A 23,093-nucleotide genomic window follows, 5' to 3' on the forward strand; every position below is an offset into this window, starting at 1 on the left:
ATTTCATTGTTACTTCTTTAATTTACTGGTAGTCATTTTTTTTTTTACCATAGATCTCTGGAATGTCTAGTCTCTGGTTCTTGGTCACCCTAGCAGTGTTAGATATTATTTCCATCTCATATAGTCTTAAATTAAATAAGACATCAGCCAGTTACTCCCACAAGCTTTGTGGTACCATTGCCCTAGCACATTTTGCAGGAAGGACAAATTATAGATTTTTTTTGTGTTTAGTTTGCTGTTTATATTTGTTTTGGTAGCCTGCAGAGTACCTTTACATGGCAAAGGCATGAGAACATGCAGATGAAGGTTCTATGTAATCACACCTCGATCTCTTCCATGTTCAGTGAGTTGTGTGAGTGGTATTTTCAGCAATGTGGCCTTGCTGCCAGTTTATGAAGAACAACCTACATTCTTGGCAACAGTCTGTGTTATTTGATTGTTTCCAGGGCCCTTTTAGGTCAACAAATCAATTGGCCGAAAGCCAGTCCTGGGACTGGAAGCTTCATTTGGTGAAAGAGATGTACAATTGAGGTTCCATCTCCCTCATTATTTTAAGACATCATTCTTCACTTACCAGGAAACTGGGTCAGAGGGGAGGACATCCTATTGGGTCTCTAGGTGAGAGAAGCATGGGAGAATAGGGAAATAGAAGAATCCAGAGTGTCCTAGAAACATACAAGAAGAACATTATGATGGGCGGGTCTGGGCCCAGGGATCCTGCTCAAACTATGACACCAGCCAAGGACAAGTAAACTTTGAACCCCTATCCAGATCTAGCTGATGGACAGAACATTCTCCAACATTGAGTAGAGAGTGGGGACTGACTTTCACACGAACTCTGGTGCCCCATATTTGACCATGTCCCCTGGATGGGGAGGCCTTGTGACACTCAGAGGAAAGATAGCAGCCTACCAAGAAGAGACTTGATACCCTATGAGCATATACAGAGGGTGGAGGTCCCCCTTAGTCACAGACATAGGGGAGGGGAGTAGAGGAAAAGCAGGAGGGAGGCAGGAAAGGGAGGATGCAAGGTATGGGCTAACAATTGAGATGTAATATGAATAAGTTAATAAAATATTTTTTTAAAAAGACTTTATTAGGATCACCTTCATATATTATAGGAAGTTTCTATTTCCCTACCTTTCCATACATTCCTCAACTCTGTCTCTCCTCTCCTCTCTTCCCTCAATCCCATGTCTCCCCTCCTCTTCCCACATGAACCTCTCTTTCTTGTCCCTCCATCCAGTTCCAGTTCATCCATAAAATCTATTTTTCCTCTCTGGGACATCCATGCATTCCTCCCGGTCTCTTCTTCTATGCCTAACCTCTCTGGAGACATGTGTTATAGCTTGGCTATCATTTTTTTTTCTTTTATAAATGCTGAGGCTTTATTTGAGAGAAAATAGGATGACCAACATTCAATAAAGATCTACATTTTCTAATTTGCTAATTGGAATCTCACAGGATCTTTTTTAAACATACACTGCAATAAAAGCATATATTTTATGACAAGTGAGCTTGATTTAAGTTTTTAAAACCCACCATTAATGATATGAACACAGCTATCTGGGTACAAGGGTCATTTAAAATGTTATGTCCATTTTTTTTTTTTACTTATTTCTAAAATTAACACCACTGATTTTTAATCAATCTTTTTCTGTAATGTTTAATGGAACTATTATTTTCAAAGACTTATTTTATTATTTTTGGCATCATTTATTTAATGATTAGTATCCACATGTAAGTAAATACATACAATATTTATTTTTCCTGAGTCTGAGAGTTACCTTACTCAGGATGATTTTTTATAATTACATCCATTTGCCTTAAAATTGCATTATTTTTTTTAACAGCTAAAGATATTCTATTATGCAGATACATCACATTTTCTTTATGCATGTTTTTTTCTGCTGAGTGATACCTATGTTGTTTTAAATTTTGGGCTATTAGGAATATGACAGCAATGGACATGGTTGAACAAATGTCCCTGTAGGATGAAGCATGTTTTGGGTATGTGCCTAACAGTTGTATAGCTGGATATTGAGGTAGATCAACTCTCATCTTTCTGAGAAACAGCCATACAAATTTCAATAGTGGATGTACAAATATACATTTCCATAAGCAATGGAAAACTGTTCCTCCTGCTCTACATCCTCACCACAATAAGTTGCCACTTGTATTATTCATCTTGGCCGTTCTGGCAGGTGTAATATGAAATCTCAAAGTAGTTTTGATTTGCATGTTGAACATCTCTTTAAATGTTTCTCAACCACTTTGAGTTTTCTCTTTTTAGCATTCTCTCTTTATATCTGTATTCCATTTTCCAGTTGAGTTATTTGTTTGAGGGTTTATTTTTTTAATATATATCTAATTCCTTGAATTCTTTATATATTTTGGCTATTAGTCCTCTATTCGATGTGGAGTTTGAAAAAATATTTCCTTATTCTGTAGGCTACCTTTTTGTCAAATTGATTGTATCCTTTCCATGTAGATGCTTTTCAGTTCCATGAGGTCTCATTTATTATTTATTGATCTTTGTGCCTGAATTAACAGTGTATTTGTTCAGATCCATGCATTGGTAGTGAAATATGCATTTGTTTATAATCATATATATATGTGTGTGTGTGTATATATATATATATATATACTTATATTTATTTTGGAACAGTCACAAAATTTCTATGTTAAGAGATTTTTTTTAACAGTTCTTGGAAATACAAATATGTTTTCTACTAGAAGCAGATTTGCCAAGTGTGCAGATGACCTCAGGCACATAATTCCATCCAGCCTATAGTACTAACTATCTAAAACTTGAAATACTGATGCCTGAGGCAAGAAGGGTAGATGTACAGAGAATCATGCCTTTCTGTTTTCCAGTTGTCTTCTGTGTTCAGTTTTTATATAAAAAATAATCTTAAGACTTTCTTTCTGTAACATCTAAAAATAAGATCTTTCTAAAAGCTTTAAATTTTTTTTACCGGTGTTGGTCACCTTTCATATACTCCTGCACCCATCCAGACATTTTAGATGGCTCTACAGTAGCTTTCAGCTTTGTCTACAGCCTGATTTCATACATCCATCAAAGCATGTTTTAAACGCAGTCACACAGATTTGTTCATGCATGTCCTCTACACATTTCCCAGTAGTGACTTCTGGTCAACTTAAGACACTCTGACCTGAAGATGCCCCCCTTGTATGCAGCCTCATCCAAGAACATGCATCACAATATTATCCATAGTCTCCTTTCGTTTCTCCTTCTCTACAGGTGACCTCTGTCCCCCAAGCCCACTCAGTTTCATGTCCTGTCATATTAACATTTGCTCATTCCTATTGTAGTGATCCCTGGTTGCTCCAGGCTAAGAATGAAGCCATGGAACTTCCCCATAGGCTTTACGCCCCCAGTTATAAGTAATTGTTTTAAAGGTCCCAATTGAATTTTTATGATGGCATGAAAAAATTATTATCATCATTTTGTTCTAGAATGTAGGACAGTTCCTATCAAACAGCATATACTTGACAATATTAATTTTTTCTGGATGAATCTTTGCAGAAATACATTGCATGAGAGGCTGGAATTATAACAGTAAATGAGAGACAGACTGAATAATCAAAAGCAGCTGCTTATAAAAATGGGAACTTGCAAGCCAAATAATTTTTCTTTCATTCTCTTTCAATATATGTCTGTGTCTCTGCAGGTTGTGACTTGATCCCTGTGCAGTACCTTCGCTGGGGTGACCCTGAGCCCATTGCAGCTGTGGTGTTTGCCTGCCTTGGCCTGCTGGCTACCCTCTTTGTTACTATAGTTTTCATTATTTATCGGGACACTCCTGTGGTCAAGTCTTCCAGCAGGGAGCTCTGCTACATTATCCTTGCTGGCATCTGCCTGGGCTACTTATGTACTTTCTGCCTCATTGCAAAGCCCAAACAGATTTACTGCTATCTCCAGAGAATTGGCATCGGCCTCTCTCCAGCCATGAGCTACTCAGCCCTTGTAACCAAGACTAACCGTATTGCCAGGATCCTGGCTGGCAGCAAGAAGAAGATCTGTACCAAAAAGCCCAGGTTCATGAGTGCCTGTGCTCAATTAGTGATTGCCTTCATTCTCATCTGCATCCAGTTGGGCATTATTGTGGCCCTGTTTATCATGGAGCCTCCGGATATAATGCATGACTACCCAAGCATTCGAGAAGTCTACTTGATTTGTAACACCACCAATCTAGGGGTTGTTACTCCTCTTGGATACAATGGGTTATTGATTTTGAGCTGCACGTTCTACGCGTTTAAGACCAGAAATGTTCCAGCCAACTTTAATGAGGCCAAGTATATTGCCTTCACCATGTACACAACCTGCATCATATGGCTGGCCTTCGTGCCTATCTATTTTGGCAGCAACTACAAAATCATCACCATGTGTTTCTCAGTCAGCCTCAGTGCCACAGTGGCGCTGGGCTGCATGTTTGTGCCGAAGGTGTACATCATCCTAGCCAAACCGGAAAGAAATGTGCGCAGCGCCTTCACAACATCTACAGTGGTGCGCATGCACGTCGGGGATGGGAAGTCATCCTCCGCAGCCAGCAGGTCCAGCAGCCTAGTCAACCTGTGGAAGAGGAGGGGTTCCTCCGGGGAAACTCTAAGGTAAAAACAGTTGCAAACGCCTAGCAGGGAATGGCTGGTAGGGAAACCGTTGCATTTGCTTTGGAGTCTTTCAATAAGTGATGTTGGCGTGATTGGAACTACAGAAATCAGGGTGCTTTAGGGTGGGAGACTGTCTCATGAATGCTTATTATAGGGTTGATTAAGTGTTGCTGTTAGGTAAGCTGGAGCTAGCACAGAACGCAAAATCACTAATAAATCAGTTTCATCCTAAGGCAAGTTAGTTTCAAAATACAGGGAAATGTGAGGTGTGTTAAATTTTAGTTGAAATGGGAAAGTTAAACTCTTTAGGGGAGATGTTTTAATAGACTGAAAGAATGAAACAACACAGTACTGTTGCATACGACTGTACTAACCTCACTAGTGTCCCAGGTCTTTGTTGTCTAGACTCCTATCCGACCCCAGGTTCAATATCATAAACAGCAGCTAACAGGTAATTGCGGTCTGCAAATGATCTGGAGCAAATCGCCAATGAATGTGTGACTTTGAGTGCTACCCCTCTAACTGTCCCCAGGATTCAAAACAGAGAACATGAGTCCTGGGACAAATTCTAAGGTATTAAAAGTGGTACACAGATTGCTGACAGTTGGAAATAAGGAGGTATTACCCCATAGATGCATGGATTATAAATGAAGATGCCCTCTCTTTAGGAACTACCTATCACAAAGCTGCCCAGGATAATCTACTGGGATTAGATAGTCTTCCTAAAAACTGGATGAATAAATATTAGCTAAATAGCTTTCAAATGAAAAAATTAAGTGTCTTTCAAAGTAAAAATACATATCTAAAAAATATTGCTTAAACTAGTCTTACATACTTCCATCTAGTCTTACTGGGAGCCTCTTCCGTAATCTCTCCTCCTTCACATCATACATGGTAATAATGGTGAGTATGAAATGTCTTCTCAGGTTTGAAAAGGACTCATACGATTCTCGGAAAAGTTTACCCATGAAGCCTAACTGGTTGAAGTTAACTTGTACCCTTACTTCATTCCCTCATCAAATTGTTTTCTAATTTACATTTCTTGTTTCTTTATTTTGCACCATTTCCTTCTTTACCAAATGCCAGAAGAGTCCAGGATAGCCAAGGCTACACGGAGAAACCCTGTCTCAAAACAAACAAACAATATAAACAAAAACAAATGCCAGAAGAGCCTTGGTTTATACACAGACGAACTTCTATATGACTAACCTGCTCGCATGCTCCCCTCACGCCTTCCCAACACTTCTAATTAAGCACTCCTGAAATTTCTGCAAAACCAGCTTTACATGTTGGCTAAGACATTTATTTTCGAGGCTTTTCTTATCCGCCCTTTTTCCAAATAAAAATTTTCTAGGGAGAATTGATAAAACAGGTAAGCTGGCATGGAAAGGCAATTATTTACCTAGGTCTGTGTACCTAGAGTTCAAGAGAGAAGGCTCCTCAGAGAGACAGCACTGAGTGGTGGCAAAGCACCCTGACTGTGTAACATTTTGTTCTGGGTTTTTCTTTTGTTTGAATTCTGGCATTGCTATCCTCTCTCTTTACCTTATTGACTTCAAATGACTAATTGGGATCACATCACTTATGTCATGGGCTGTAAGGAATGGAGACACATAGTAGGCACTTTAGTCAAAGTGACATAATGTTGTACTAGATAACACTGGAATTAAATACTAGAAGCAGAAATTACTTAACTGTATAACCTTTGCCAGATTTTCTTAACTTCTTTGCCGCATTTCCCCTTCTGGTAACTTGAGATTATAGGAAGTACATCTGTTACTGAGTTTGAGGAGTACCTAACATATGCCTGTATGTGTGCCTCACAATAAGCACCTCTTAAGAAATGTTACTTTAATGAACTAAGTTATCAATTGCCAATATTCTTCAATACCTGAAAGTCAGTTATATAGATGAATAGGATGATGCCAACAATTAAGGGAACATCCAAAGTGCAGTGTAAATTTATGGAAGCACTGCTCACTCGGTCTTCTCTTTCCAGGACTTCACCATCTTAATATTAAGCCAGACTGTTTAAAGCATCTTGCTTCATATTTTAGGCAGAGCAAACTCCCTGGGAACAGAAACTTAGTCTACTTTTCTAATCCCTCTGTCTTAGTGCCTAGCTGGAGTCACAGTGGTACTTTAAACAGGGGAACATATCATTAGTGATGTGTTGGTGTATTTGATGAGTTAATGAGATTAGAAAGGTAGTGATGCATCGGGGTTTCTGTTTGTTTCCCAATGTCCACAACACTGTGAGCTGATCATGCTGACTTTCACAAGAAGTTCTGAGCCTTTACTGTTCTGAAGTGCAAAGGTCTCTTGTAATCTTATTGCCATCAGACTCAAGTCATGTTTTGGCACACTGGTACTGTTTCTCTAAGATATTTTACTAATATTTTTAGCTATCATATCTCAACATTTTTTTAAAATGATCGGAGAAAAGATTTTGTGGCAACGTGTTAACTTGTTTTCTTTTCAGGGCCATAGAGTTCATGGTACTGAGTCTAGAAATCAGTACAATTGGGGGTTACAATTGCAAAAAGAAGAGAGACTTTGGAGAAGTTGTTATTGTTTTATGCAACCTTAAAGGAAGCCTGATCTATCCATGTGATTATAGCTGAGATGGGCTACAATCTGACTATAGAATGATTTCTCTTTTTGCCACCAAATAGTACATGTAAGCTGGCATAAAAAGCTGGCATCCTCTTGCAGTGCATTCCTTCCCTGCTGCCCTTTTCAAACTGCAATCCTCAGTGAGGGATGTGACCTAAAATTCCTCTCCTCCTTTGTTTCAACCTGATCCTAAACTTAAAATATTACTCCTCTTTGATACAGAGTCAAAATTCTCAAAGCACTATCGTACAATTTTTCACACTGAAGGACACAACTCTTTAAACAGTTACCTTGCCTTCAAATCCCAGTCTCGTAAAGGTCAGTGTGTATCACATTGCTTCACCAGACTTAGATAATGGAGAACAAGTATAAAGGGTGTCTGTAATATTTTCAGGCTTTCTTCTAAATTACTGCTATTACTTGTAATTTTCAGTGACTGAATTCTCTCTTGTGCTATGGAGCCCATGAGCTGGTGTTTAGGAAGGTCTCCAGTAGGTAACTAAAATCCCAAGAATTAGGTCTACAGTGATGGATAAGGAGCTTCTATGCTGGCTCTACCTTCGTCTGCATCCTTCCATTGCATTATGGAGACTCCGATGGCTATTGGCCAGGACCAGGTCTGAGTTCTGTTTCTACATTCAGTCTATGTATCCCTTCATCACCCATCATTCAATGGGAAGAGTAATGTGTGCCTCCCCACTTAACAGTTGCATGCCTTAGAGGAAAGACTGTTGTAACAATTCAAAGATTTCAATAGCTGTTCCCAACAGTTAATGTACCCTCTTGGAGAGGGAGCAGAGCAGGACCATACATGTTCAGCAGCATTCCATGAGGAGCCTTGCCTGGGTTTAAATATAACAGTATCAACTTAAATGATCTATTTCAGTCTGATTAATAAACTATGCAGTAATACATAATAATCTGATTTTACAGTTTTATATTAATGTTTGGCCACAACACATAGAAAGCACTTACTAAATAGAAAACCTTTAGACTAAAGCTTAATTGCAAGAACCCATTTTTAGATCCCCGTGAACTGGTTCTACTTATTCGAAAACAGTCTTGTCAAAGTCCTATAGGAACAGGTCTTGATGTCTCCTTAAACAACACTTGCTCAAATATATACCATAAACTGAGAAAATAGTCCCTTTAGCTTGTCATCATCTATAAAGGAAACTGGATGGGGAAAGTGTGTGACAGTTTTCACTGCATAAGCTGATGCATTTTGTGGTAATGCACAGTAGTAATAGTGATCAGAGAAATAGAAAAGGATAAGGAGACCAGTAAAGAAGTGGGAAAGAAATAGAGTGGCAGTTTAAAGAGAGATCAGAAACCTTCATCCATTAGGCATCTGCTATGTTCTGCTCAAATTACAAAATTCTTACAAATTCATCCAACATTTATCATTATCATGAAAGATGGCAAATATCAGCACTCATCTTTTGCAATTTTCAAATAAGGAACATGATGCTGAGCATGATTTGAAGACTTTATTCATCACCGCATAACTTGCATGTGATGGAGCAGTTTTTACCTTGGATCTCAACTTGTGCTGACAAGAGATGAACATTTCTCAGTGCACTATGTAAAGATTCATAACTTTTTCTTTGGAAAACAGATTATAATTATTATGTCAAACAATGTTTGGAAATTTTCTTTTTTTTTTTTTTTTGGCTTAAAGATAAGTACTGTTGAATCTTGTAATATAAAAACAGTTGTTCATTAACTCTTTCCAATCATTTAATAAAATGTAAAGGCATTTTGAGGCAAATAACCCCTTTAAAGCATTTTTATTCCATAGTTTATGCTTAAAATCTTTTAATTTGCTCTATAGGTCTGTCCAGTTTTTTCTTCTGATGTGAAGAAAATAAATCTGAGTATTGCTACAGATGACTTGTAATTTATATTTCAAGCCATGAACAATAAGCAAGACACCAGTCTGTGAGGCTGGTCATGTATATGACAGCTCCTCGGTGACCATGGCATCAGATATAGCAAGTAGCAGATGAGCCTTAGCTTTTGATAGAAGGGAAATTTTCTGGTCACTTATTGTTTTAAAGAAGACAGATCAAGAAAATATCTGGGCTCTTTTAAAAAAAAAAAAAACCTGAGCAATTGAGAGGACAAAGGAAAACAATGTTTAGCTTTACTCGGAGGTAACCCCATTTCTATAGGCACATGCATACAAGACAGAATTCATTTGATTCAACAATGTGTTTTAAGATTGAGCAGCTGTCCTCAAACTACTAGCAGATGCTGAAGAGGCAGGCAAAGCCATCTAATACGATACTTTCTCTATACACTGGGATTTCTTCTTTCTTCTAAGGCATGTTTTATGGCCAGATCTTGAATCTTGATGAGTAGAGTGGAATTGAATAACAAACATCAGTAACAATGCAGAAAAGAAGGATTTAGAGCATCTCCAGACAGTAACATGTGTCAAGAACACACTTGATGATAGATGTAACCTTCTTACAAGAAAAATCTATAAACTTGAAATAGATATTTTATACCTAAGAACACAGGGGAAAAAAACAGCTGTAGTAATGTATTCTACATAGAACATATTTGTCTCTCCTAAGAAGGTCCAAAGAGAATTGACTTGTAAAAGATAATATGACAAATTCAAAGGGACAAATATCACATTTTCTATTCAAATGCAGAATACAGCACCCATAAAATACACATATGCATGCATGTGCATGCACATATACACACATGTCTGAATATGGTTACAGAGTATCTTTAATTTATGTCAAAACATTGAACTTTAACCAAAATGTTAATAGAAGTGTGTGTGTGTGTGTGTGTGTGTGTGTGTGTGTGTGTGTGTGTGTGTGTATGAGGGTACTTAAGGGGAAAAAGGTGACCATTAGGAGAAAGAAAGCAGAACAAGAGAAAGAAATGGAAAGGGTGAATATGAGTAAAGTATATGGCATTTACCCGTGAAGACGTCATAATAAAACTCATTTTTTAAAAAGAGACATGATTTAACCAACTTAGAAAGACAGTCACATGTTCTGCTCAAATGCATGCTCTTGTTCAGAATTTACAACATTTCCATGTATATGTAACACAATACATGGACGTTGAGAGGACCTAGGTATAGTGCAGTTGGTTGAGGAAAGCAGTTAAGGGGCAAAGAGGATCAAATGAAGATTAAAATGGGGTGGATATGAGCAAAGCACACAGCATTTATATGTGAATTCATAATGAATTTATTCATAATAAAACCTGGGGTCAAGATGGCTTGACAAAACCTAGACAGCACATCTAAGCAACCTTGTAATCGCACGCGCATCGCCAAGTACTTAGTTCATGCAAAGGACAGCAGATAAACCAAAAGTACCCAATTTCCAAACTTCTCCTTGGGAAAAATCTTAAAAGTGAGATGAATTACATAGCACAGTTTTTAAATTCCACTTAGGTCTTTAAACACACTCTAACATTATGAAAAAATCATGTTCTGAGTGGTTTGCTGTAGAAAACAGCATGGCAGCTAAAACGAAAAACATGCATAAGGTATCTAAAGAGTGGTTTATGATCAGTGAAAAGGAGCTAAGGAGGGCCAATTCTACCTTTGGTTAGGAAGTGAGAATTACTTTGTGCTCTCTGGCCTCCTAAGGAAGGAGCACAGCTCCCAGCAGTTTTCTGGGAAGTGAAGCTGGCCTGCCCTAGAGCAGAAAGGAAAGGGCCCAGAAGTCAGTCATTCAACTCACTGAAATAGCAAAGGGAGAGTCTTATTTAAATAGAAATGAGTCACTGTAGTTTTTTTTAATAGAAGCATGCTATTTATTCCTTCAATGTATAGAGGTCCCTGTGATTAACATTTTGGTTCTAGACACTAATTTCACATGTGACATGGTACAGCATCAAATCATTGTCAAGGGGATAATGCCACGCTTCCTTTTCAGACCTTCACTCCAGTTGCAAGTTGACAAATGAATGCAAACCCAGTTCTGGTATAAATAAATCATTAAAGCTGACATGTCCAAGTTCTGAGTCTATAAGATTGTGAATTTTCAGAGACATAGAGTAGAGGTTCTAGATTTAGTGATCTTTTCATGACTAAATTAAAAGAAGAGAAAACCCTCCCTAGGGATTATGGTCCAGCTGTAGTATCATTAGTACTTATGGTGCTAACTTAATTTTAGAAACTATCAGTTTCCACTTTTGTTTTAATTAACTAATTAACTCTGCTTTGACTAACCTTCTTATGAGGGAACACTTAGGCTATCTACTAAGCCAACTTCTATCTCATGTATATCCATTGACTAAATTAAAACATGCCTGGAATTCCAAGACACTCCAAATATTATCAGACTTGGATGACTCCAATTGCTTAGAGTTCATTAAGGCACTATTAGTCTGTGCATAATGATGTGTTATTTCTCTCTCTCTCTCTCTCTCTCTCTCTCTCTCTCTCTCTCTCTCTCTCTCTCTCTCTCTCTGAGAGTCTTTTGGCTCTTCTGTCCCTCTGGATCCTATTTATTTTCAAAGGCAAAGATTCCTTAAAGGAACCTTTCAGATTAAATCATGTCACATAGCTTCCCCCATTTGAATGCTTAGAGCATTTGTGCATTTGGCACACACTCTTAGCATCTGTTTGTCTTACTTTTGCACGTATCTTTACTGAGACCTAAACATTTTCAGGCTCTATGCTAGGTCCTATAGGCATACATGAGTTGTCCAGTGCCTACGTACAATCTTTTTACTATTCAGTGCTGTGTTGAATACATTTATATTTTCCTCAGAGTCTCACCTAGAGCAGTCCTCAGCAGAGCATGATCACAGGATGGACTGATCATGAGTCTGTTAGGCAGATATTAAGTAGCACCTTGCAAGGATCATAAAGGACACAGCATTCATATGTAAGGATGTATATTGAAACCTAGTGTTTAAAAAAAAAACAAAAGGATGATTTTATAAAACCTAGTGAGAGCATCTATAGTACCTTGTATCTATACATGGACACAAAGTGATTTAGTACATGCAAAGGACAGCAACTGAGCCAAATATACATAATTTCCAAACTTTTTCTCAGTTTGCAAAAAAATTTAGGTAAATATTTATTTCTATAACAGTAATGATTTTTTACTTATCCTGTTGGTCTTATTGCCCACATTTTTTTTCTTTATCCTCAAAAAGATGTAAGAAGCATCTCAAAAATTACACTTCTCTTGAGTACCTACTCTGCAATCATGATCCTTTTATGCCCCAAGGATACAGAGATGAGAGCAAACAAAGAAACAGAAAAAGCATCTTCAGGCTTATCTTAATCTCCCAAAGGACACAGAACCAGAAACAAATACATTCAGTGACATGATGGAGTGATGTGATATCGGAGTTTGTATTTTAAACAAGAGAGGGGAGCAAAAAGTAAGCATTGTGACAAAGAAAGACTCTAAAAATGAACAGTTCAAATAAGAGAATCTATATGCTTAATTCAGGAAGATTGTACACATTAGAAGCGGGGCTCTTCCCCTGGGTACTGTAGAGAGTTGCTAAGTGTTTCTCTGTGAGCTGCTTCTTCCCCCAAGGACAGCTTTGCTCATGGCCACTCTCTGCCTGACCTCTTCCTTTTCGTCTTGTTTTCAGACTTTAGCTGAGGTGGCTATGGAAAGCAAGCTCCTCTGCCATGTTTTCAGGAGCTGAACTTCAGGGAGTCATCACTCTTCAAACTTCCACAGTGTCCTGTCCATAGCTTCATTCATCAAACTTTCAATAATTTCACTTGTCAAAAAATATCTCTTATAACCACTTTCAGAAAAAAATAGTATGTCCCTATCTCCATTCCTAATCAATATACAAGTCTCCACCACCTCTTCATTGTCTTAGAAAACAAAATAAAATATTGTGTGTTATCAATAAATTGCTTTGCCTTTATACACTAGCATAAACAAGCAACTATTTTATGGTAATTACTATGCTAAATTATTTAATATATTTCTCATTAGCTCTTCACAGGATTTTAAAATTCATTAAAATTTAGAAAATTTACATCATATTTAGTAGTATAAATTATTATTCTCTGTTCACAAATAAGAGAAAAATAAGTATAGGAATAGAGGCAAATCAATAGGTACTGAAACAAAAAATTTTTATTGAAACTCAGATAAGCAAGTCTTCAAAGTACCTGGTACTCAAATATTTCCTTTCTTATGGAATCACTTTCTCAACCATATATCATGTTTTCTGTTAATTATTTTCCAATAAGATCATAGCAGATATATTTCTGCCTTGTGTGTTACTGATTTATAGTGTCTGAAACGAATAAAGATTGCAAGTGGGTGGACAGTCAGGTGGCATCATCGAACAACACAGCCTACTCATATCTCTCATGTTGTAAATTGGAAGTGGTGTGTTGTGGTGAGATGGGTCTTGCCTTACAGATTACATTCTAATCCTATCTCCAACCCTTAAAATCTAGAACCATAGAGTAAACATTTAAGGTCTTTGAGATTCTACAACATTAAGACAGAAAAATTTACCTCACTGGGTGTTAGTAGATATGATACTGAGTATGTCCCAAAGTCCAAATGTATACAGAATTGGCTTCTCCCTCCTAACCATAGGGTCATCCCAGCTCAGGTCTATCTGCTACACAGCTCAGGTAAGCATAATGTAAAAGAAGTCCAAGAAGTCAGTATCATGAAAAATTCAAGTTTAGAGGGACTGGACCTAGTAAAGAATCATTGCTCAATTCTACGGATGCATGACCCTCCAAAAGTCAAAACTGCACTCTTTGATGATATATTTAAGATGTGTTATCTGATTGTTTCTCGGTATTTGTTTTTATGTTTGTCTTCTTTTTGCAGGTCAGCTTTCTTCATAGTTTAGGGTTCTTTGGGCGGGGGTTTAGCCATTTTCAATTTTTGTCTTGTGGTTCAGTCAGTGTATTTTCAGTCCTTCACAATAAGTATGGTTTTAGCTTGTGAAATCATTGTGACATAAGTGTGTAAGAATTAAATAGTGACTTGTAGAGAAACTCTTATGCTCCCATAACGAAGCTCTCTGATGAGGCAACTATATGTTCACATTTTTCTTTCATTTTGGCCTAGGTCAAAATAAATAAATAAGAAATTGACAAGCATAGTCAGTTTCTCTCCTGTTCACAAACTTGCTTGCTGCCACCTCTGTTGCAATGGGCCACGTCAGATTATAAAACCTGCCAGAAAATGTGATTCTCCACTGCTGAGTTAAAGTGGCATAGGGAAAAATGCAAACCAATGTTGCAATTTCCCCTTATTTATTCATGTGTCTTTCTTTAGTACAAGCTTGAAACACAGTAAGGCCGTGGCTGCAAACAAACGTTGATCCATTACTGACTTTGGTCTCCCAAAGCCAACAAGAACTCAAACCAAAGCCTAATGAATACAATAAAGTTTCCAGATCCAACAGGCCACACTTGTCTCTGCACATTATGCCATGTGTTTTTGCATATCATTATTTTATGGGATCAAATACCTAAGCCCTGAGTTTCTAATTTATTAGGTTTGAAGTGGTAAGGAGTGCTGGTTGTTGGGTTTTATTTGGGTTTGTTTATTTGTTTGTTTGTTTTTGCCAACTTGCCTTAAGTTGGTGTTATCTGGGAAGAGGAAATCTCAGCTGGCAAAATGCCTCCATCTCATTGGCCTGTGGGAATTTCTGTGAAACATGTTCTTTATTAGTGACTGATATAGAAGGACTTAGCCCACTGTGGGCAGGGCCACCCTGAGGAGGTGATCCTAAACTGCAAAAAGGCAAGGTTGGCAAGCCTCAGGGAGCAATCCAGCAATCAGTGTCCCCCATGGCTTCTGCCTTTAGATTTCTGCTTTGCATTCCTACCTAAAATTTTCTCAATGATAGGCTATGACCTGCAGGTTCCCATGTCGCTTTTGATTATAACATTCCCTACAGCAATGGAAACCTAACTAGTATAAGTTTGGACCACAAGGACTGTATATATAAATGAACTTCCATGGATACTGAAGGTGCTGATTGAAGAATAATTTTATGAACAGCCATGGTGGCACATGCCCTTAATATCAGCACTCAAGAGGCAAAAAAGGGCAGTTCTCTGTGAGCTTGAGTCCAGCCTGGTCTACTTAGTGCATTTCAGGACAACCAGGTCTACATAAAGAGACTCTATCTTAAACAAACAAACAAACAAAAAAAAAGCGACACCAAACCAAAAACAAAACAAAACACAAAACAAAAAACATACACACCAAAACCAATCATTTTATACCTATCCTTTGAGAGCCATGAACAGAAATGCACATTGTTATTATTAAGTGCCTGAAAAGTGAAGGAATTGAAATGCAGAGGGGTTCTGTGATATGTTCAACATAACACAGGTAGGCAGAAGCACAAAGAGATTCAAGTTCAAGGACAACTGAAACCAAATGTCATGGTCTTCCTAGAGCAGCATGACTGATAACCTGCCAAGAGGATTTATCAAGTAGGTAATTGTTCCTCCGTTTGTTCTCTATTAGTATTTTTGTTTTACAATCATTAAACTCAAGGTCCTTATCTGCCCACCTAAGGATAATAACACTCATTTTGAAAGAGTTGATTTGGTTGAACTTTTAAGTGTATTTTCCACTCTGCCCTTCAGAGAAGTGTCAGGGTATCTCAGTGATGAAAAAAAAAAATCATCTCTACTTTCTACTATATACCCTCTGACTTCACTGGAGCCAATGTCTCACTTAAGAGACTAGATATCATCCTGTATTCACATCCAAATAAACCACTGTATTTGGTTTATTACTACTGTATTGTCAGAACTAGATGGAAATGTATGGTTAACCAGCAGGGGGTATGAAAAGGCGTAAGGGTATGATTTGGTTAGAATTTCTGTACGGTTAACATTTGTTTCCATAAAAAAATAAACGAGGCAATCTGCATTTTTCTGGATGTGACAAATTTCTGACAAGAAGTCAGTTCATGGAAGAAAGGTCTAGTTTGCTTTGCAGACCAGCCGATACAATCCACCATAGTCGATAAGATACATCGGCAAGCAGGGGAGGCATGGTAGGCATCAGGAGGCTGGCTCCTCACACTGTGTCATACTTAGGTTTACTGTTGCTGTGATGAAACACCATGACCAATTTGGTGAGGCAAGGGTTTTTTTTTTCACTCACAATTCCATATTAAAAAAAAAAACTGTACATCATGAAAAGCAGTGGCTTCAGGAACTTAAGCAGGCAAGGACCTGGAGGCAAGAGCTGACACAGAGGCTCTGGAGGAGTGCTGCTTGCAGCTGGAGTTCATGGCTTGTTCAGCCTCTTTCTTATACAACCCAGGATCACCTGCCCAGAGGTCCTACCAGCCACAGTGGGATGGATCTTGTCAAGTCTATTATTAATCAAGATGAGGCCCCCACAGACATGTGACCATGTGTCGAACTTATGGAAACAATTCCACACTCTCTATCATAACTTTCTTCTTCACTGTGTCCTACCATTTTTACTCTCTTACAGTGTGAGGCATTGGATTAAAAAGTGTAAAAAGAGAGACCAACCTGTCAGTCTGTGAGAGTCTTTCATACCAGTCAGTGCATTTTACAAAGGAAAAATCATGACATTGCACATAAGGAGCATAAAGGAAAGAGCTTCTTTGTGGAGAGAAAATCATGGTCATATTTGCCAGGAAATCTCTAGACTTTGGGTACAAGGCCATGAGTAGGAGTGGGACCAGGTCAAAGTAAGCTTTACTTCTCAGGGCAGAGATTGGATGTTCTAGGGCTGTGAAAGAGAATCAATTTTTGTTTTGTTTTGTTTTGTTTTTCGAGACAGGGTCTCTCTCTGTGTTAGCCTTGACTGTCCTGGGATAGCTTTGTAGTTTTACATCCTGATCATAGCCTTCTCCCTCCTCTAGATTCTATTTTAATTAAAAAAAAATAATTGTAATCTGAGAACATAAAATGGAAGCCTAGAATCTAAAAACTACATTTTAAAACAGAAGGAAAACGAGAATCAATTGTTCTAAACAAAAAGACAAGTAGTTGTTTTCCTTCCGTTGATTAATGAAATGTAAAGGGAAAAGATGACTCAACAGTCTTGTACAATAGAAATCTAACTTTCAGATTTGCTGTAATCTAAAAGTATGTGAAATATCTGATGACACTTGAGAAAACCCGAGCAAACTGATTTCGGGGAAGAACTTTAAATGGCACGTTTGCAGAATGCTAATGTAAACCAGAGCAAAGCAGACACAGGCTTATGATATCTTTCCTGTCTTTCTTTTTTTTTTCACCTTCAAACTCCAAATCCCTGCATCAAAGCACATGTTATCTAATTTCCCCTTGGACATTTCCAGAGGCTTTCATGTAATTGTATTCACTGTGCAGACACTGCTCTGCGACGGCATCTCCAGGGAGAATCGTGCCAGACATAAAGGGAGTTTCTGGCTGAAAGGAGCAGACAGCCTCTAAACTCCAGGGCATTTCTGACCATCCTCAGTGATTCCAATGAAGCCTCAGACCTTATGTGTCAACTGTTTATTTACTGACTCTCTCCCCTCTGCTCCTCTGCTACCTCCCCTCTCTGCCCTTCCACTCAGCCTCCCAACCCTCAGCCCATCTGCTCCTTTCCTGGCCACTAGGTGGCAAGCAGATTCTCTGGGCAGCTCCTCTGTGCTTGCTCTATGCCTGGTTATGTGCAGGCCTGTGGAGGACTGCCAATGTGGGCTTGTACAAGCAGTGATAATAGTGGATATGTTAGTTCCCAGATATGCACCAACTGAAGAAGTTCCCTAATGGACCCACTGAAATCTTACCTATTGGATTTGCCATCAGCATGGGCATAACATTTTCATGCCTGAGGAAATAACATAACATATTATAGCTGGAAGGAGTCAACATTACTTCCATGAAGACCAATATTATATTTTTTAAGGTATTAACCTCAGTCTTAAATATCAACAGACAATAGGATCTAAATAGCCTCCAAGTTTTCATTTTAAATTTTAATTTATTATAATTTATTCAGATTTTCCTGATTGTCATCCCCTTGCTTGGACCTTCCTGTTCCTATCCTCCCCTAGACTTCTGACAGAAGGGGACCTCTTCCCCTATTATATGACCACAGCCTATCAGGTCTCATCTAGATAGGTTGCCTCCCCTTCCTCTGTGTGCCTGCCAGACCTCCCCACCAAGGGGAAGTGAGCAAATTGGGGGCACTAGAGTTCATGTCAGAGTTAGTAAATGCTCCCCCCACAACCATGGAGAGTGAGTTGTCCATTGGCTATATCTGAACAGGGAGTCTAGGTTTACTGCATGCATTGTCCTTGGTTGGTGAAACAATCTATGCAGGCATCCCTGGGTCAGAAATGCTGGCCTTGATTGTCTCCTTGTGGAGCTCCTGAACACTCTGTATCCTTCCATTCTCCCATTCTTCCACACCACTCTCAGTGCTCCACCCAGAGTCCAGCAGCAAGTCCCAGCATTTGTCCTGATCCCCTGCTGGATGGAGTCTCTCAGAGGACATCTATGTTGCTAATATCCACTTATAAGTGAGTATGTACCATGCATGTCTTTCTGGCTCTGAGATACCTCACTCAGAATGATAATGTCTACTTCCATCCATTTTCCTGCAAATTTCAAGATTTCCTTGTTTTTAATAGCTGAGTAGTATTCCATTTTGTTAATGTACCACAGTTTCTTTATCTATTCTTTCGTTAAGGGACATCTAGATTGTTTCCAGATTCTGGCTACTACAAATAAATGTCCTTGTTGAATGGTGAAGCACCTTTCAGGTACATGCCGAGGAGTGGTATGGCTAGATCTTGTGGTAGTACTATTTCTATTTCTGAGAAAGCATCACACTGATTTTCCAAAGTGGTTGTACAAATTTGCATTCCCACCAGCAATGGATAAGTGTTCCCCTTTCTCCACATCCTCACCAGCCTGTGATGTCACTTGAAATTTTAATCTTAGCCATTCTAGTAGGTGTAAGGTGGAATCTCAGAGTCATTTTGATGTGCATTTCCCTGATAACTAAGATCACTGAGCTTTTCTTTAGGTGTTTCTCTGCCATTTGATGTTCCTCTGTTGAGAACTCTCTGTTTAGTTCTATACTATGTTTTTAATTGGATTGGTTGGTTTGGTGTTGTTTAATTTCCTGAGTTTGTGTGTATGTGTGTATATATATATATATATATATATATATATATATATATTATTAACCCTTTGCTGGAAGTAGGGCTGGTGAAAGTCTTCTAATTTGTAGACTGTAATTTTATTCTATAACTAGTGTCCTTTGTCTTACAGACACTTCTCAGTTTCCTGAGGTCCCGTTTATTAATTTTTGATCTTACAGCCTGAGCTATTGGTGTTCTGTTCAAGAAATTGTCTCCTTTGCCAAAGAGTTCAAGGCTCTTCCCCACTTTTTCGTCTAACAGATTTAGTGTTTCTGGTTCTGTCTTGAGGTCTTTAATCTACTTCGACTTTAATTTTTGTTCAGGGTGAAAAATATGAATTTATTTGCAATTTTTCTACATGTAGACATCCAGTTAGACCAGCACCATTTGTCAAGGATGCGATCTTTTTGCCATTGTATGGTTTTGGCTTCTTTATCAAAAATCAAGTGCCATAGGTTTGTGGGTTTATTTCTGGATCTTTGACTTGATTCTATTGATCCAGAAGTCTGTTTCTATGACTGAAACATGCAATGTTTTTTTACTGTTGCTCTATAGTACAGCTTGTGATCAAGGATGAAGATGCCTACTTCATACAAATATTTAAGTAAAGTTTTAGAATGACTTGACAGCATGAATCATTTTAATGTACAAGGCATGTCAACAGAATAAAGTATATTGATAAAGATATAAAAAATAACATCTTTTCTAGACCATATAGCTAAATTTTTTCTCATATACCTTCTCTGGATGAAAGCTGCAACTTGGAGCTAATTTTTCAAACTTGAATCATCTTTGACTTTTCAATTCCTCTAACCCTTCAAACACAGGCAGCCATTTCTCAGACCCATTTTATCTTCTTTACTGTAGTCTCACTAATATTACCAAGGGCCATGTCCTTAATACAACCTGACATACATACTCACATGATCCGTATTGCCTTACAAACTCCCAATGGCCCAACATTAGTCCCCCATTAGGAAACTCCAAAGCATATACCATCGGACAATGCTAAATTTCACTAGTCACAGAAATACATCAAACCATAGGCATCTCTTTGCTTGCTATGCTTGTCCCTGGGCATGGATTATCCTCTCTGCTCTACCAATGCCTGCTTTCTCCCTTTCTTTGTCTCAGTCTTTGTCTCTGTCTCTCCCCACCCCTGCTCTCTCTGTCCTCTCTCTCTCTCTCTCTCTCTCTCTCTCTCTCTCTCTCTCTCTCTCTCTCTCTCTCTCTTAGAAGAAAGCTTCTGATTCCAATTGGTCCAGCATTTCAGATTGTCCCACATAGAACTTCTGTTAAGCCTGGAATTTCTCAACATTTAGATCCTGGACCACAAATGTTATTCCTAGTTTGTTTAACCATTTTCCCCAATTTTATCTGGACCCCTACAAATATATTATTCATCCCAAATCAGCTGGAAGAAACCTTAAGAGAACAGCACTCCATTTCCCTTAAGGTGGGTTAGGTAGGTTTTTGGTTGCTTTCCTGGGCTTTAGATGTTGATTTTTTCACTGGGAGTTGTAACTATTGGTCTTATCCAAAGAGAAAACAAGTTTGGACTCAGGGATGTCTCTCTCTCCCTTTATCTTTCTTTCTTATGTTTGGAGATAGGGACTGAAAAGAAAGAAGAGGGAATATAGAAATATATAGGGATGATAGGACAAAAAAGTAGGTTATTGAGTCAAACTAAGGCCTTAACTGTGCTCAGCATGGGCTTCTTAAACCTCAAGGCCCACCCTCAGAGAAGCACTTCCTCTGACAACAATGTCACCCACCCTAATCCTTCACAGATAGTTTCACCAGCTGCAGAACAATCATTCAAACATATGAGCCCAATCAAAATTAAGGGAGCCATTCTCATTCAAACTACATGTGTAATTATATAGATGTGGGAGACTGTGGGGTAGATAGCAACAGAGGCTACAAGTGGATGTGTCTTCCTAAATTGATCTCCACCTTATTTAGAGGCAGAGTCTCTCACTGAAACTGTAGCTCACTGACTGGCTAGAGTGTTTGGCCAGGGATATCTAGAGATCATTCAACCCTCATGGCTGCAGCACAGCCATGCTGGTGTTTTAGATGGGTGCTAGTGATCCTAACTCAAGGCATCAATCTTGGGCAACAAACGTTTTATGGACTGAGCCACATCCTCAGCCCCCACTTACCTTTACCTGTGTTTCTACAGATGCCAGACAAATTAGATCCTTTGTGTCTGAGTACCGAAAGTAGGAATCTGGACTTATCTGACCTATAAAAAGGCATCCAGGGTCCCTCCATGTCTTTTAGAAAAAGATATATTTTTGATTGCTCAAGATTCTTTATAGTGCCTTCAGCTCATCTTTCTTGCCTTTTCTGATTTGCCTTCTGCTGCTCCTAAGTATAAAACTTATTCACAAAGTTAACTGCTGAAGTGAAACTTAAATAATCCTCATATGTAGCTATTTCTACAAAGTATTGACTGATCATGGAAAACATCCTCATTAATCTCATCCATTCCATCTTACATCTTTTAAAAGGTTATTCTTGGAGAATGAGGAAATAGAAGGATCCAGAGGGTCCTGGAAAACTACAGGCGGGTCTGGGCCCTGGGGTCCTCCTCAAACTATGACACCAGTCAAGGAAAATATAGGCAGTAAACTTCGAACCCCTACCCAGACTAGCCAATGGACAGGACATTCTCCACTGTTAAGTGGAGAAGGAGATCTGACTTTCACACAAACTCTGGTGCCCCATATTTGACCATGCCCCTTGGATGGAGATGCCTGGTGGCACTCAGAGGAAGGATAATAGGTCATCAAGAAGAGACTCGATACCCTATGAGCATATACAGGGGGAGGAGGTCTCCCTCAGTCACAGACATAGGGGAGGGGAATCGGGAGGAAGCAGGAGCAAGGGAGGAATGGGAGAATACAAGGGATGGGCTAACAACTGAGATGTAGTTTGAAGAAATTAATAATAAAAAAAAGGAAAAAAACAAATACACAAATACAAAAAAAAAAAAGGTTATTCTTCACCACAAAATACACAGAAGTCCTAAACATATGTAACCCACCTTAATAACTATACTTCCATGAGATGCTTATGTACATATATATATACATGCATGTATACATGTTATGAGAGAAAGAGAGAGAGATTATGGTCTTTAAACTATTATATCTTATTTTAGTTTAATTTATGTTCAATTTTAAGCTCTAACAATTTTTTCTCATTTTTGAATGCTGTGAGAATTTATAGGATTATTCTCTCTCCTCCTCTCCTCTCTCTCTCTCTCTCTCTCTCTCTCTCTCTCTCTCTCTCTCTCTCTCTCTCTGGTTTCTAGAGACAGGATTTCTCTGTGTAGTTTTGACTGATCTGGGCTTGCTTTTCAGACCACTCTAGCTTTCAATTCAGAGAGATTTGCCTGCCTCTACCTCCCCAAGTGCTGGAATTAAAGGTATGTGTCACCATACCTGACTGGACTATTTTTGTAAAAGAAATGAGGATCTCTTTATGCAACTTCCAACCAAATTACAACAAAATTATTAACACATTAAAATTTCTCTTTTTGAAGATAAAACAAGTATCAGTATAAATAAATATAAGATAATTTTAGTGAACTTGGACTAAATTTAATACTTTGACATTTAATATTTATTCACTAGTACACCTAGTTATTGAGAGTGTATTTATTGAGAGTGTACAATATACCTAGAAATGCTCTAAGAAAAAAAAGGAAG

General features: G+C 38.4%; 1 protein-coding gene across 1 annotated transcript in view; it reads left to right on the plus strand.

Annotated features, from left to right (window-relative positions):
• Positions 1 to 23,093, plus strand: part of Grm5 (glutamate metabotropic receptor 5) — a 421,703-nt gene that overhangs the window by 369,274 nt on the left and 29,336 nt on the right. Inside the window, 1 exon segment of the mRNA XM_051148879.1 lies at positions 3,696 to 4,635. Coding sequence (XP_051004836.1) covers positions 3,696 to 4,635 — 940 coding nt within the window.

The sequence above is a fragment of the Acomys russatus genome, chromosome 7, assembly GCF_903995435.1.
Source record: "Acomys russatus chromosome 7, mAcoRus1.1, whole genome shotgun sequence".
NCBI lineage: Eukaryota > Metazoa > Chordata > Mammalia > Rodentia > Muridae > Acomys > Acomys russatus.